This window comes from Vulpes vulpes, chromosome 2 (assembly GCF_048418805.1).
Source record: "Vulpes vulpes isolate BD-2025 chromosome 2, VulVul3, whole genome shotgun sequence".
Lineage (NCBI taxonomy): Eukaryota > Metazoa > Chordata > Mammalia > Carnivora > Canidae > Vulpes > Vulpes vulpes.
The window spans coordinates 1,154,575-1,171,951 of record NC_132781.1 but is presented as its reverse complement, the minus strand read 5'-3'; the positions used below and the strand labels follow the sequence as shown (position 1 = coordinate 1,171,951).

Sequence of the window (17,377 nt, the reverse complement as noted above, 5' to 3'; positions counted from 1 at the left end):
TATCAACAGCCCTTGCTAATGGCTGGGATGAGGGGCAGAGTAGAGCAGGGCAAAGAGGGACATCAGTGTGGTATTCAGACTTCTGGCTTGAGAAGCAAGGGGAAGGCCACAGCTGTAAGGAAGCACAGAAGAGGGTAGGTGGTGGTGCCTCGCACCCTGGGGAAGGCACCAGCAGGCAGTTATTAGCACGTGAGCCTGGGGCCAGGAGAGGAGTCCAAGTGGTTGCTCAACATTCAGGGGTCAGAGGCAAACACATGAAGAGACAGGGAGTCTCGGCAGAGAAACAAACAATAAAATAGAATCAAAGGGAAATTCTACAACAGAAAACAATAACTGAGGGACACCTGGGTGGCTCAGCAGTGGAGCGTCTGCCTTTGGCTCAGGGCGTGACCCCGGAATCTGGAGCCCACATCGGGCTCCCTGCATGGAGCCTGCTTCTCCCCATGCCTGTATCTCTGCCCCTCTCTCTGTCTCTCAAGAATAAATAAATAAAATTTAAAAAAAAAAGAAGAAAGAAAACAAGAACTGAAATAGAGAACACCAGACAGGCTTATCAGCAGAGAGGAGATGCAAAGTCATCGACCAGAAAAAGATAAAGGACGCGAACCTGCAATCTGAAGACAGAGATTTGAAAGAAAAATGAAGAGAACCTTAAGAACTCCTAGGACAATATGTAATGATCCTAAAGAAAAAAAATAAGGCTAGGACTGAAAAGTATTTGAAGAACGAATGTGGAAAACCTCCAGTGCGATGACAAACACAGACTAACAAATCAGGAAGTTCAGCAGCCCCCAGCAGGATACATAAAAAACCCAATCCCTCAGGGCATGCTTCACGGTCAAAGCGCTGACAGCCAGAGACTGATGGGGACCAGAATACAGTGGAATGACACCTTCAAAGTGCTGAGAGGGAATAAAAATCTGGCAACTCAGAATTCTGTATTGGGCAAAAATACCCTTTGGATACAAAAGCAAAACTGAAAACATTTCCAGGCCTGTGTCGCCAGCAAACCTCCACTTCAGTAAATGCCAGGAGATGCTCAATCTGCAGGCCGAGGAAGGCGACACCAGATCACATCAGACCCAAAGACAACACGGGAAGGACACATAAGGCAGAGAGCAGGACAGCAAGAGCTCTGAACTACACAACCTGAAACTATCACATTAAAGGTCCTGTGATTGGTTTTTAAATGAGAACTGCATTGGGGCAGCCCAGGTGGTTCAGGGGCGGCCTTCCACCCAGGGCGTGATTGGAGACACAGGATCGAGAACCACGTGGGGGGGGGGGGGGAGAGAGAACCACGTCGGGCTCCCTGTATGGAGCTTGCTTCTCCCTCAGCCTGTGTCTCTGCCTCTCTCTGTGTGTCTCTCATGAATAAATAAATAAAATCTTAAAAAAAAAAAAAACCTGCAGTCAACTATACTTGAATAAGTAATTAATAAATAGAAAAATTAAATGAAGGGCGGGGCAAGGGGAACTGCCATGAAAATCCTGAGAGACAACACAGGTCAGGGATGAGACTGGAAAGAGGCAATGCATGTTTCCCCAAGTCAACCAAATACAATTTACGCCTACTACTACCTGTTGCTTTTCAGCTATGGTTGATTTCTCCTTTAATACGGAATTATTAAAAATAATAATAATAATATGGAATTATTGATAAAACCCATAATTTATTCACTATGAGAAAAAAAAGAGTTGCTTTTAAAAAAAAAAAGCTGTGTCTCTCGTGAATAAATACAGTCTTAAATAAAAAAGGATTTTATGTATCCATGCACAAGAGACACACAGAGAGAAGCAGAGACACAGGCAGAGGGAGGAGAAGCAGGCTCCATGCAGGGAGCCCAAAGTATGACCAATCCCAGCATTCTGGGATCATGCCCTGAGCCAAAGGCAGACACACAACCACTGAGCCACCCAGGGGTCCCTCCTACTGATTTTAAATGAACGGTTTACAAGTAACTCCACCTTCTCATTCTGAAATTCTCAAAGAGACAATAAAAAATGGTCCTTAGGGATCCTTGGGTGGCGCAGCAGGTTAGCGCCTGCCTTTGGCCCAGGGCGCGAACCTGGCGATCCGGGATCGAATCCCACGTCGGGCTCCCGGTGCATGGAGCCTGCTTCTCCCTCTGCCTGTGTCTCTGCCTCTCTCTCTCTCTCTCTGTGTGTGACTATCATAAATAAATAAAAATTTTAAAAAAAAAAGGTCCTTAAAACACACATTTGAGGCACTTGGCTGGCTCAGTTGGTGGAATGTGTTTGTAACTCCTGATCTTGGGGTCATGGGTCCGGGCCCCACAATGAGTGTAGAGATTTCTTAAAATTTTTTTAAAATATGTTTAAAAAAATTTTAATAAAAATAAGTAAGACTTTATAGCAGATGAACTTACAGTATTTGATAGTTTTTTTTCCCCCAAACTAAAATAGGCATTAATAAAGCATCAGCAAATTAAGACCACAAAATCTGTATTCCCAACTGCAAAAAAAAATTAAGGTTAAAGACTAAAAATAATGTCTTCTCTGAAATAGCTCAGATAGAAGCTGAAACCAACCAATTGTGGCATTTCAGCTATTCTGCAAACACATCGTGTTTTCCTGTACCCCAAGCCCTGCAAGCTATATCCAAAAATGAGAAAGCTATCACCACAAGTGTGAGCTTCATGAAAGCTACCACAACATTCCCAGGATGAAAAGGAGTTTCCAAAATGGGGCAGGAGTTCTCGTCAGGCCAGCCCTTTGTATAAGTCTCCTGGGACAACATGACCAGAGTTTTATGCTTCCCATGAGGACTGATACAGCTGTTTGTTTGTTTGTTTGTTTAAGATTTGTTTATTGGGGCACCTGGGCGGCTCAGTCAGTTGGGTGTCTGCCTTTAGCTCAGGTCATAATCTCAGGGTCCTGGGATTGAATCTCATATCAGGCTCCTTGCTCAATGGGGAGCTTTGTTTCTGCCTCTGCCACTCCCTCTGCTTGTGCTCTCTTTCTTGCTTACTCTTTCTCAAATAAATGAATAAAACCTTTAAAAAAAAAATTTATCCAAGAGAGCACATGCACATGTATGCACACGAGGGGTGGGGTAGAGGGAGAGAGAGAATCTCAAGCAGACTCCAAGCTGAGCACAGAGCCCAACACAGGGCTCCATCTCACGACCCTGAGATCATAACCTGAGCCAAAACCAAGAGCCATCCAGGCGCCCCCAGATGCATTTTCAAATGATAGCAAGCACGAGTACTTCCAGTCGAATCCCACTTTTGAGATACAGAAATACATGTATTACTTTTTTATGCTCCTCCTGTGAACATAACTGCTTCTATGAACTTCTGAGTTCTTTAAAGAACATAAATCTAAAGGACACTGACCATTCAAAAAAAAATATTAGCAGTCTCATGAGGTCATTAAAATCTTAAAAATGGGGGCACCTAGGTGGCACAGTTGCTTAAGCATCCAATTCTTCATTTCAGCTCAGGTCATGACCTGAGGGTTGGAAGATGGAGCCCTGAGTCGAGCTTCATGCTTACCAGAGTCTATTTAAGATTCTCGCCATCTCCTTCTGCCTCCCCCAGCCCCATGCTCACACGCTCCCTCTCAAATAATTAAATAGATCTTTAAAATCTTAAAAATGTTATACTCATACCTGAGGTAAACTTTATGCATAACTGTTGTAATAAGATCAGAAACATGGGCAGCCCGGGTGGCTCAGGGCTTAGCACTGCCTTCAGCCCAGGGCATGATCCTAGAGACCTGGGATCGAGTCCCATGTTGGGCTCCCTGCATGGAGCCTGCTTCTCCCTCTGCCTGTGTCTCTCATGAATAAACAAAGTCTTAAGGAATAAAAAAAAAAAAAAAAAAAAAAGACCAGAAACAAGAGTCTGGAGTGAAATTAATACTTATAATTAATGGTAACAAAAAAGAATACACAGCATTATTCCAATTCATTTTCAAAACAGGCAAAACTACAATTTAGGGTTTAGGAATGCACACTGAGGAGGCACAACACAGATAAAGGGGGGAGCCATCCTCATCACATTAGGAGGGGGTAAGACAGTGGGGAAGCTAACATACTCTGGAGCACGGGCAGTGCCCTCCCTAAGTGTTTGCTTCACCATCAGTCATTTGGCATTTTTCAGGCATTTCTTAGTATGTACTTCACTTGGTGGTAAAACAAACAAAATATAAATTAAATATAAGGAAAAAGGGGCAGCCCCAGTGGCTTAGTGGTTTAGCGCCGCCTTCAGCCCAGGGCATGATCCTGGAGACCCGGGGTAGAGTCTGCGTCGGGCTCCCTGCATGGAGCCTGCCTCTCTCTCTGTGTCTCTAATGAATACATAAAATCTTTAAAATATATATATATATATATATATATATGTGTGTACATATATATACACACATATAAGGAAAAAAGACAAGGTCACAGACTGCTGAGGTCAACTGGGACAGGACAGAGCCATTCAGTAGCCTGAGCAGGGGAGCAACAGCAGCAACCCAACAGAGTGAGCTGAGGAAGGAGCACTGCTGAGCAAGACAGCCGAAGAACCTGCCCGAGAAGGGCTTATGGTCTGATAAGCCACAGAATGAGCAGCATCAGATGGTCTCCCAAGAACCACAACTCTAAATTTCTATGAGATATCCTCCATGTCACCCACCTCTTCATACTTGCAAATAGGAATTCCTTAGAGGGCATAATGCCACATGTTAAAGCAGGGTCAAGGCTATCAAATGTAGGGACAGCAAGCTGGAGCCAGCAATGTTCACAGTGGTCAGCACACAAGTCTGTGAGGAACAGGAAACCCACTTATGCACGTATGCACAGCCAAATTACTCATTATTGAAGATGAGTAGGATCCACTTTATAAGATACTGAAGTGGTCATTCACAAAAACAAATTAGGATGGTAGTTACCAAGGAATGGGGCCCAGGAAAAAAGGGCAGCTGTTGTTTAATGCATACAGTTTCAGATCTGCAAGACGAAAAAGTTCTGGAAATAGATGGTAGTTATGACTGCATAATATGAACGTACTTAACACGACTGAATTGTATACTTAAAAATGATTTAGACGGGGGGCACCTGGCTAGCTCAGTTGGAGGAACATGCAACTCTCGATCTCAGGGTTGTGAGTTCAAGCCCCACAGTGGAAATAGAGATTACTTTAAAAATTGGGTTAGATGGGATGCCTGGGTGGCTCAGCAGTTGGATGCCTGCCTTTGGCTCACGTTGTGATCCCGGGATCTGGCATCAAGTCCCACATCAGGCTCCCTGCATGGAGCCTGGTTCTCCCTCTGCCTGTGTCTCTGCCTCTCTCTCTCTCTCAGTCTGTGTCTTTCATGAATAAATAAATAAATCTTAAAAAAAAAATTGGGGGATCCCTGGGTGGCGCAGCGGTTTAGCGCCTGCCTTTGGCCCAGGGCGCGATCCTGGAGACCTGGGATCGAATCCCAAGTCGGGCTCCCGGTGCATGGAGCCTGCTTCTCCCTCTGCCTATGTCTCTGCCTCTCTCTCCCTCTCTCTCTCTCTGTGTGACTATAATAAATAAAAATTAAAAAAAAAAAAAATTGGGTTAGATGACAAATTTTATGTTACACATTTTTCTTAAAGATTTTTAAGTAATTTCTATACCTAACATGGGGCTCGAACCCACAACCCTGAGATTAAGAGTCACAAACACGGGGCAGCCCCAGTGGCGCAGTGGTTTAGCGCCGCCTGCACCCCGCGGCGTGATCCTGGAGACCTGGGATCGAGTCCCACATCAGGCTCTCTGCATGGAGCCTGCTTCTCTCTCTCTGTGTGTGTCTCAATAAATAAATAAAATCTTAAAAAAAAAAAAAAAAAAAAGAGTCAGAAACACTACTGACACCGAGCCTGGCACCCCTCTTATGTGTTATTTATTTTTTTGAAAAAGAGAGAGCATGGAAAGTGCAAGTGATCCAGTGGGGCAAGGCGGCTGAGGGAAAGGGAGAGAATCTAAAGCTGACTCCAGACCCAGCACAGAGCCTGACTCATGACCTGAGCCAAAATCAAGAATCAGATGCTTAACCTAATGAGACTCAAGCCCCACTGTTATGTGCTATTTTTTTTAAGATTTTCTATTTTTTTAAATTTAAAAAAAAAAGATTTTCTTTTTTTTGAGAGAAAGAGAGAGACAAAACAAGCAGTGGGGAGGGGAAAAGGGAGAGAAAAGGGAGAACCAGACTCCCTGCTGAGCAGGAAGCCCTATGGGAGGCTCAATCCCAGGAACTAGAGATCACAGCCTGAGCTGAAGGCAGAGACTAAACTGACTGAGCCACCCAGGTGCCCCTGTTAAGTGTTATTTTTAAACACAAATTTTAAGAAGATATAAATATATTTATTGACATAAAACCATTACTTAACCTATTGTCAAGTGAAAAAAAAAAGGTAACAAATTATCCTAAAATGTAATTTTTAACATCCTTGGAATGGATGCATCTTAGGAACAATGTGTTATAATTCTTGCCTGTGGGGCAGCAGGGCATACAGGTGACTGCCTGGACTCATGTAAACCTGTCGTCATCCACGTCATCCACGTAGCATGGTTGAACAGCTGTTATCCCTCAACATTTCTGTCAAACAAGCCATTTAATGATCAATCAAGGAAAAGACAGGACTTTTGATTGTCAAGTCCTAATAAGACAAGAGAGAAATCTAGCCCAAAGCACCTACAGAACAGGTGCTGACAGCTGGCCCTGATCTCCTGACAGTGCAAATGATGACCCTTTACAGGGAGACGTGGACATCGACAACTGAATCAAAAAATGTTCAAAAGGGCCAGACTCTAATGTGACACTGTAGTAAGATGTACCTAATTAATTTCACTCAAGTTTTCCTTCTTATGGATGCATAACACGTGATTAAAATATTTCCAAGTAAGTCTGAAAAAACACTTTATGTGGGGCACCTAGGTGCCTCAGTGGGTTAAGCATCTGCCTTTGGCTCAGGTCATGATCTCAGGGTCCTGGGATAGAGCCCTGTGTAAGGCTCCCTGCTCAAGGGGAGTCTGCTTCTTTTTTTTTTTTTTTTTTTTGGGGAGTCTGCTTCTACCTCTGCACCTCCCCCTGCTCATGCTCATGCTTGCGCTCTCTCTCTCTCTCTCTCTCTCTCAAATAAATACATTATTTTTTAAAAAACACTTTATGCATGATTCTGGGGTCCTGGGATTGAGTCCTGCATCAGGTCCCTATGGGGAGCCTGCTTCTCCCTCTGTGTCTCTCATGAATAAATAAATAAATTCTTTAAAAAAATAAGAAAAAGGGATCCCTGGGTGGTGCAGCGGTTTGGCGCCTGCCTTTGGCCCGGGGCGCGATCCTGGAGATCGGGCTCCCGGTGCATGGAGCTTGCTTCTCCCTCTGCCTATGTCTCTGCCTCTCTCTCTCTCTCTCTCTCTCTGTGTGTGTGTGTGTGACTACCATAAATAAATTTTTAAAAAAAAATTTAAAAAATAAGAAAAAGCACTTTATGTAAGTGTAAAATCTAAATGACAAAGGAGAGCAAATGTGAAAGCATTTTTTTCTTTCTTGATACGTAAATGTTTCTTCTTAAACTCAAAAATGTCATAGATTCGATGAAATACACCGATAAATAGTACAGCACAATCCCATTCTGGTAAAAGTCCATGTGTGTAAGTGTGCGTGTGCTAAAGACATGCCATGTTAACAGTTGCTCTGGAGTAGTAAAATTTCAAGTGATTCTTACTTGCTTCTTTACACTTTTCTGAATTGTTTAAGCTTTTTATAACTAAGGCATATTATCCTTATAATCAGAAGAATTTTCATTTGAGGGGAAACATTTCAGAGTAGTAAACCATGTTTGTTTTTGAGTATTCCAAAGAAAATCTCTCCTAAGCAGTAATTACTGTGCTGGTGATGGCTGTAGGGACCAAGAAGTCAAAACTAAACTACACCCCCCAACCCCAACCATCCCAGTGACTGGCTCTCATTCCATGTCTCCCTGTACAAGGCAACCAGGACCCATTCAGTGGGAAATCCAAGCATTTCAGGAATACTACTGAAGCATATAAAAGTGAGAATTATAATGTTATGTTCTTAGGTTTCTCTGAAACCTTCTGAATTTAACCTGCTTGACTACTCTACATTTGGTATCAAGCACAAAAGCCTTAAGTTAAAAACAAAATAATAAAAAAAAAATTAAAATAAAATAAAATTTAAAAAAATAATAAATAAATAAATAGATAGATAGATAAATAGATAGATAAATAAATAAATAAACAAACAAATAAATAAATAAATAAATAAATAAAAATCATAGGGATCCCTGGGTGGCGCAGCTGTTTGGCGCCTGCCTTTGGCCCAGGGTGCGATCCTGGGGACCCGGGATCGAGTCCCACGTCGGGCTCCCGGTGCGTGGAGCCTGCTTCTCCTTCTGCCTGTGTCTCTACCTCTCTCTCTCTCTGTGTGACTATCATAAATAAAAAAATAAAAAATAAAAAAAATCATATTCCTACATGGTTACTACAAATTTAAGAAATCTTCCTACCAGAGAAAAGAAATTTCCACAAAGGCTCAGAGAAAACAAAAGAACTGCGTGCACCTCTTAGGCCTGGTGTTTATCCACACAATTGTCTAGGCAATAGCCACTTAATGCTTAATTTCTGCCTCGGATGATCTCTGGTGAATTCCAACATGCAACATACCTAGCACCATCTCTAGGAGCAAGCTGGTGTCAGTTGCTACTCAAAGGGCAAAGAATAGAAAATTACAAAAAAAAAAAAAAAAAAATTTAAGATTTTATTTATTTACTCAGGAGAGACACAGAGAGAGAGAGAGGCAGTGACACAGGCAGAGGGAGAAGCAGGCTCCCTGATGTAGGACTCCACCCCGGAACTCTGGGATCATGCCCTGAGCCGAAGGCAGATGCTCAACCACTGAGCCACACAGGCATCCCGAAAATAACAAATTTCTTAGATTCAGAGACCCTCCTCTCTGGTGTCTATTGCACCTAATTCTTTTTTCTTTTATTCTTATAAATATGGCCCCACAAGTAGTGCTATGGCAATTATGACAGCAATTATCATTTAGGAACCAAATTTCCCAAATGAGTATTATGGCTTCACTAACAGATCACAACCTAGTGATCCTCAGCAAATCTCTTCACTCACTAGGCCATCAGTTTCCACCATTGTGAAAATAAAAAGATTAGACTCCACAACACCTAGGATTCCCTCTGGCTCCAACAATCTATAACCCCACAGCTTTTATATCCTTACATCCTTACGAAAATGAGAAACAACACTTATTACAAACGTAACACCCGTTTGCAACAGTCAACATAAAAAATGTAAAATGTAAAAAATGTAAAAAGTAAATGTAAAAAGTACATTTACTTTTTACATTTAAAAAAAAAGTAAAAAGTAAAAGTTGACAAAATTTTTCAAGCCATACAGTCTCTGTCACAACTACCCAACTCTGTTGTAGAAGCTCAAAAACAGCCAGACAACAAAGAAACCAGTGAGTGTGTTCCAATAAAACTTTATTTACAAAAATAGGGGCACCTGGGTGACTGAGTCAGTTAAGCAACCAACTCTTGGTTTCAGCTCAAGTCATGATCTCAGAGTCATGAGACTGAGCCCCAGCATTGGCTCTGCACTCATCTCAAGAAGACTCTCACTCCCTCTCCCTCTGCCCCTCGCCTGCCCTGCATGTGTGGCTAAGGAAACAAAATCTTCAAAAGAAAGAAAAGAAAAGGCGGTCAGGGAAATGCAATCTGTATGTCAAGGGAAAAAAGAATAGGAGGTCATCCCATGAGCCATAATTTGCTGATCTCTTATATGAAGTATAAAGCAAAAGCCGCTCTCCTTAGTGAGGCTCTCCTCCTTCTCCTCTCTTAAAAAACTACCCTTTTTAAGTCTGGCTGTGCTCTTTTATATTATATTCTGTGCTCACACCCCAGATCTGTATATGTGGCTCTCGTTCTCTTTCTTTAAGATTTATTTATTAGAGAGAGAGAAATGGACACACATAAGAAGAGGGAAAAGGAGAGAAGCAGACTCCCTGCTAAGCAGGGAGCCCGACTCAGGGTTCAATCTCAGGATCCTAAGATCATGACCTGAGCTGACCAAGAATAGGCCACTTAAGGTGCACCCTGTGGCTCTAGTTTTCTAAAAGTAAAGTGGGATTGGGACACCTGGGTGACTCAGTCAGTTAAGCATCTGCCTTTGGCTCAGATTGTGATCCTGGGGTCCTGGGATAAAACCCTGCATTGGGCTCCCTACTCAGTGGGAAGGCTGCTTCGGCCTCTCCTCCATGCTTGTGCTCTCTCGCGCTGCCCCCCCAACCCCGCCTCGCTATCTCTAATAAATAAATAAAAACTTAAAAAAAAAAAAAAGAATAAAATGGGATTATTCTATGTTTGTTTTTAACAATTCTCCTTTGATGGACAACTCAAGTCTTTGACTCTAATTTTTTCCGATTTCTCACCCTCCTGAACTACTTCAACACATGCCTTCAGACCCTTGGTCCCACAGCCAGGGTCAATTGTGACGCAATCCGACCCTGGATCAATCCAGTCATGACAGACGAGAACAATGCAAGAGACTGAAGTAGAGAGTGGGCAGGAACAGAGACTGAGGAGAAGAGGAAAGGTAGAGATGGAAGGGAGTAACAGCGGAGGGTAACAGTGCAAACACCCAAGCCACAGCTACCTTTTTCAAAAATGCTGCAGCTGTTTCTCTCTTTGTGGCTGTGATCCGCTTCACCCCATCTGGGGACTGGACACGAATTATCTGTCACAAATGAAACAAGGTGGTTACTGCACAGACTAGTAAGTTCCTGACCTATTACTAAGACTAACATCTGAGGTCTTTCAGCAGCTGGGTCACGGAAACTTAGAGCCAAGCCTCGCCCTTTCCCATGGAACACCCAAGCAGCAGCAGAGGTATGAGATTCATCAACATATGTGAAGAGACTACCACCTGGCCTCTCAACTCCAGGTCATTTCACTCAGAAAAACTTTTAACCATATCTACAAGAAATATATGTGAAACACTTAAACTTTCTCTTCAGATTTACAAAAACAACAGCAAAAAATTAAAAAAAAAAAACTATTCATGAATCATGAACGACTGGGCTCTTTACAAAAAAAGATCTCACTTTGGGGGCGCCTGGCTCAGTCAGTGAACCATCCAACTCTGGATCTCAGGGCTGTGAGTTCAAGTTCCATACTGGGTATAAAGATTACTTTAAAGATAAATAAATAAAAATTTTAAACACAACAATTAAAAATAAAAAAGATCTCACTTTGTTCTAGAATCTACATGCAAAAATTAGAATGATCTAAAAGAATCATAGGATAGCTTCTCATTTGTTATTTTTAATAGAAAAACTAAAAGAAAAGAGATAAAGGTGTATAACATTGTGATAAATGTAGCAGGGTTTTATAAACTTTTTTTTTTAAGATTTTATTTATTTATTCCTGAGACACAGAGAGAGGCAGAGACACAGAGGGAGAAGCAGGCTCCATGCAGGGAGCCCAATGCGGGCACTCGATCCCAGAACCCCAGGATCACGACCTAAGCCGAAGGCAGACACTCAACCACTGAGTCACCCAGGTGTCCCTACATATTTTTATGGCAAGCCTGTAGCAATCGGCAGGCCTGGAACACTGCATGAAGAGAGCCTCCCATTCCAACTGGATTTTCATGCAGGTCAAAGTCCTTGGGAAGGTGAGTTCCTATGCCTGGCCCACTAGGCAAGTTCCTACTGTCAGGGAGCAAGAAAAGGATTGCCCAGCAACGCCCTGCAAACAGATGGACTAGGCTCCAAAACCTGAGGGGTGGGAGAAAAGAAAGGCAGCAACACACCACTAAGTACTTGTGGTGGCTTCTCAGCAATTACTACACTGTACACTATACCAAAAACAACACTTAAAAAAAAAAAAAAAACCTCTATGCATGAAAAATGTCACAAGCTATTGTTTTTAAAAAAAGATTTTCAGTGGGGCACCTGGCTTGCTCAGTCAGTGGAACCTGAAACTCCTGGTCTTAGAATTGTGGGTTCAAGCCCCACGTTGAATGTAGAGATTACGTAAAAATAAAACCTTAAAAGAACAGAATCTAAAAAAAAAAATTTCACTGACACACAATAGCTCTTGATCCACTGTCTGCTTTTATCAAACAAGATTAATCTAGATTTTCCTAAATTAGTTTGAATTTCTCATTTTCTACTAACTTTCATTGAACTGAAAAGGCTTTGCTCTGATAGTGTTCTCAAGATTCTATTTTGAATAATCCTTAGAAATCCCAATTATTAAGGCATAAAATATCTTTTCTGCTTTTTTTTTTTTTTTTTTAAGATTTTACTTATTTAGGGATCCATGGGTGGCGCAGCGGTTTGGCGCCTGCCTTTGGCCCAGGGCGTGATCCTGGAGACCCTGGATCGAATCCCACATCAGGCTTCCGGTGCATGGAGCCTGCTTCTCTCTCTGCCTCTCTCTCTCTCTGTGTGTGACTATCATAAGTAAATTTAAAAAATTTAAAAAAAAAATATTTTACTTATTTAATCATGAGAGACGCACAGAGAGAGGCACAGACACAGGTAGAGGGAGAAGCAGGCTCCATGCAGGGAGCCCGACATGGGACTCGAGCCCAGGACTCCAGGATCACGCCCTGGGCCGAAGGCAGGCGCTAAACCGCTGAGCCACCCGGGCTGCCCTTCTTTTTGCTTCTTAACTACATCTGCTTAACTTTCTCACTCATCAGTGAGGAATACAAATACAAATTCTTCTTTTACCCTTCTCTCTGGATTCGACACCTAGAAAAACGTCTTCATCGCACACAGCATGGGCACTCGCCAAGTAATCCATTTCTGAAATCTGTGTCCCACACTACGACACGTTTAACGAGAGCTCGGCTTCTCTGTGGGAGATTTTGTGACCGTTCCCTTGTTCACTCGGGACCAAGAGCCTGACACTCCACTCCTTGAGGAGTTAAAGGTCCAGGTTTCCCAGGTTTCCAGAGGGTTCTAAAGCTTAAGAAATCATCCTGTTTGAGGATGTACAACAGGGCATAGCAGCCCTGGTTTGTCGACTGAATCCAGGATTTACCTACCTACCAAACATAGTTTGTACTGAGGTGAGTTCTCGCCCGGTGTCTGACACGGGCTACAGCATAAAAAACACTCCAAGACCTGGCAACACGGACACGTAGGCTCCTGGTGACTTGGGTTTCGCTACTTATAAGAAAATGAGCCCAGAATACTTCTTGGTATCATAAAAATCAGTTACCAGCAGACAATTTCTCCTACAGAAGAATTTGAGGACAGCCAATGCTGTCAGTAAGCACCTCGCCTTGTATACTTACGAGCAGAAAAACAGCCTTTTCTAAAACAACTCATTGGTCTGTGGCTACTTGAATCAAAAGTATTACAGCGGGGAACCCCTGGGTGGCTCAGCGGCTTAGGGCCTGCCTGTGGCCCAGGGCGTGATCCTGGAGACCAGGGATCGAGTCCCACGTCGGGCTCCCTGCACGGAGCCTGCTTCTCCCTCTGCCTGTGTCTGCCTCTCTCTGTGTGTGTCTTTCATGAATAAATAAATAAAGTATTTAAAAAAGAAAAAAAGTATTACAGCAAAGCCCCCCCGCCCAGGGACGGGGGGTGGGGGGCTCAGCGGTTGAGCATCTGCCTTCAGCCCAGGGCGTGACCCCCGGGGCCCTGGATCGAGTCCCACATCGGGCTCCCTGCGTGGAGCCTGCTTCTCCCTCTGCCTGGGTCTCTGCCTCTCTCTCTCTCTGCCTTTCATGAATAGATAAATAAAATGTTAAAAAGAAAGAAAAAAGGAAATCTTATTCTAAAAGGAGTTCCTTTCTCTGAAGTTTGTCTTGGGCCATTTGTTCCCTCCAGTCCTGTCCAGGCTGGGGAACGCGGAGGAGACTCCGGGGCCCCTGGGGGCTGGGGGAGGGGGGAGGGGAGCGGGAAGGCCTTAAATTCCGAGACCCCAGGAGGGAGCCCCGCGGGCCGCCGGCCGGGAGCGGGAGGGACTTGCCACCTGCCGGGCTCCCCCCCAGATCCAGGAGCTCCTCGACGTCAGCCCAGATTCCGTCCGACGGCCGAGCGGAGGCTTTCCCAGCCACATTTCCTTGTGAAAGGGAACCTGGCACAAGTAAACGCGGGACTGTGCGGGTCCGGGGTTTTGTTTTCTCATTTTCGCTGAGTTCCTTCACTTCACTGGGGGGGGGGGGGGGGGGGGCAGGGCGCTCCCTAACTCCGGGAGAGGAGCGAGGTCAACCCTCGGAACGCGCCCCCTGCGCACACGGAGCTGTCACTGTCCGAGCGGCACAGGGGTCGCGGCCGGTCCCCAGCCCCGGTGCCCAGCCCGCGCCCGCACGGCCGTGGACACAGCGCTGCCCGCGGGGACTCGAGCCCCGGCCCGACCCCGGCCCGACCCCGGCCCGACCCCGGCCCCGACCCGGCCCGCAGGAGCCCGCAGGAGCCCGCAGGAGCCCGGGCGGCGGGAGGGGCCGCGGCCGGGCCGGGAGCGGGGCCGGGGCGGGGGCCGGGGCCGGGGCCGGGGGCGGGAGCGGGCCGCCGCCCCACAGGCCGCGCCGGTAAATCTGCTGCCTCATCCCGGCGCCCCGCTCCCGCCCCACTCACGATGCTCTCGGCCATGGCGGCCGCTCCCGTCTCCGGGCTCGGGCCCCGGGCCGCCGCCGCCGCCGCCTGCCGCCCCGCGGGCCTCGCAGCCCCGGCCCCGGCCTCAGCCCCGGCCTCCCGCCGCCGCCGCCACCGCCGCTCCAGCTTCGCCGCCGCCGCCGCCGCCGCCGCGCGACGTCCGGCGCCTCGTCCAACGCGCTCCGCCGGCTGCGCGGCCCCGAACCCGAGTTCCGGCGCTCCAACGGCCCGCGCATGCGCACACCCGGCGGCCGCGAGCCCGCGGGGGGGGGCGGGGAGCAGGCGGGGGAGGGGCAGGAGGGGGAGGGGGAGGAGAGAGAAGACGGAGTGGGGGGGACAGACGCGGGGGGGGGGGCGGGAGACCACGGGGGAACAAGGGGGGGCAGACAGGGAGGGGCAGATGGTGGGGGGGGGGAGACCGGGCGGGAGGGGGAAGGAGAGAGTAGACGGAGTGGGGGGGACAGACGCGGGGGGCGGGGCGGGAGACCACAGAGGGGGGGAACAAGGGGGGGCAGACGGGGGAGGGCGGGAGACGGGGGGGGGGGGACAGACGGGGGAGGGACAGTCGGGAGGGGGCGGGAGACCAGGCAGGGGTGGAGGGGGACCGACAGCGGGGGGGGGGGCAAGGGGAGAACAGAGGGGGATGGGCGGATGGGGGAGGGGCAGATGGGGAAGGGAGAGTAGACAGAGTGAGGGGGAAAAGACAGGGGAACTGATGGAGGGGGCGGGAGATGGGGGGTGATGAGCTGAGTGGGGGGCAGATAGGGAGGGGCAGACAACGGAGGGGGGAGAGGAGAGAGTAGATGGAATGGGGGGGACAGACAGGGGGCGGGGAGCAGACAGAGTGGGGGAGTGGGGGGGACAGACGAGGGGGTGGTAAGGAGAGTAGAGACAGAGTTGGGGGGGCAGATGGGGGGAACAGACTGGAGGGGGCCGGGACACCAGACCGGGGAGGATCAGCGAGAGGGAGGGCAGCAGAGGAGCAGATGGGGGAAGAGGAGGCGGAGAAGGGGGGAAGACAGGGGTGGGCAGGTGGAGGAGGGGAGTAGAGGGAGGGAGGTACAGCTAGGGAGGGGTGGGGGCACAGGGGGCTGGGAGACCAGACTGGTGGGTGGGGATGGGAGGAAGGAGGGAGGAGCAGATAGAGAGGGGTGGGAGGCAGATGGCTGAGGGGAGGGGGCGGGGTGGGGACCAGACTGGAGAGGCCAGCAGAGGGATGGGGAGCAGATGGGGAGGTGTGGGGGGATGGAGGAGACAGTCGGGGTTGGGGGGTGCAGATTGAGTAGGAGACCAGTGGGTTGGGGGGCAGATGGAGAGAGGAGGGAGTACGCCAGGGAATATGACATTGTTTATGAAAATCCAGGCAAGGCAGGAAACCTGAATTTAACTGCATTTTAGGAGTTGTGTGTCGGCCTTCAGCTCAGGTCATGATCTCCGGGTCCTGGGGCTCCCTCCCCAGCAGGGAGTCTGCTTCTCCCTCTCCCTTGCCCCTGTGCTCTCTCAAGCTCCCCTCTCTATCTCAAATAAAAATAAAATCTTTTAAAATAAGTAAAGAGGGACGCCTGGGAGGCTCAGTGGTTGAGCGGCTGCCTTTGGCTAAGGGTGTGATCCTGGTCTCGGTATCGAGTCCCACATCGGGCTCCCCACAGGGAGCCTGCTTCTCCCTCTGTCTGGGTCTCTGCCTCTCTCTCTGTCTCTCATAAATGGACAAAGTCTTTAAATACATACATACATACATACTGCATTTCAGGGCAATGTTCCCTGGCCACAGAGAGGTAGTGTCCTACAAAACACTGTTGTGGCTCACGAGCCACCAACCTACCCACAGGCCTCATGCTTGGGTCCGGCTAGTTGTCATCCCTGTTCCTCCTCCAGGCCCTGTGAGGTTCTGTGACCTTGCCCATGACTGTGGGGGGAAAGCCACCAAAATGTCCATGGGGCCAAAGCCTATGTGTTTTGTTTTCTTTTTTAGATTTTATTTATTTATTCATGAGAGACAGAGGCAGAGACACAGGCAGAGGGAGAAGCAGGCTCCATGCAGGGAGCCCGCCGAACCCCCCCCCCCCCCCCCCCCCCCCGCCGGCTGCCCAGTCTATGTGTTTTAACCCCAGGGCTCCCCTCCAGCTCGCCTTTGTGTATCTCGTGTGCCGCAAAAGTTAGGACATTATCACCCTCATTTCCTCCCCATCCTCCTACCGTTTGACAATATCAGTGTTCACAACACGACATGTTCTGTGACCTCAGTTTTAGGGAAGAGGTCACGTGCCTCCTCAGCCCATCCTCCAATATTTGCTCGTCTATTTGGGTGTGGGGGCGAATGCTGGGGATGGAGCAGGAACGGGGGAGCCCCTGCCCCAGTGGAATCTATGTGTAAACACATGAAATGGGTAAGTGTGCAACGTCTGGTCGCCGGCAACCGCTGCAGCGGAGGGGACAGAGGGTGACAGAGGCTATTTTAATTTTAAATAAGACGGTCAAGAAAGATCTCTCTGAGGGCGTGAGGTGTGAGCAAGTCCCAGAAGAGTGACACAGGACAAGAGGGAAGCATCTGCAAAGGCCCTGGGGCCCGGGAAGCACCGGGTTCTCCAGGAACAGCAAGGCGTGCAGAGGGCAGGGGGGGACTGGGCCCAAGAACCGGGTGGGACGCCGAAAGGCCTCTGGGCGCTAGTCTCAGTGTGTCATATTTGAAGGCCTTTGGAGGGGTGACAGCAAAGGAGGCTCTCCGTTGTGTTTCAGACGGATTCTC

The 17,377-nt window shown here is 47.7% G+C and overlaps 1 protein-coding gene across 1 annotated transcript in view; it reads right to left on the bottom strand.

Annotated features, from left to right (window-relative positions):
- NPLOC4 (NPL4 homolog, ubiquitin recognition factor) overlaps positions 1-14,776 on the bottom strand; it is a 65,739-nt gene extending 50,963 nt beyond the window's left edge. The window contains exons 1-2 of the mRNA XM_072746226.1: positions 14,614-14,776; positions 10,671-10,751 (exon numbers count right to left, since the gene is read on the bottom strand). Coding sequence (XP_072602327.1) covers positions 10,671-10,751; positions 14,614-14,628 — 96 coding nt within the window. The 5' untranslated portion in view covers positions 14,629-14,776. The remainder of the gene's footprint in view (positions 1-10,670; positions 10,752-14,613) is intronic.
- Between the last annotated feature and the right edge of the window lie 2,601 nt (positions 14,777-17,377).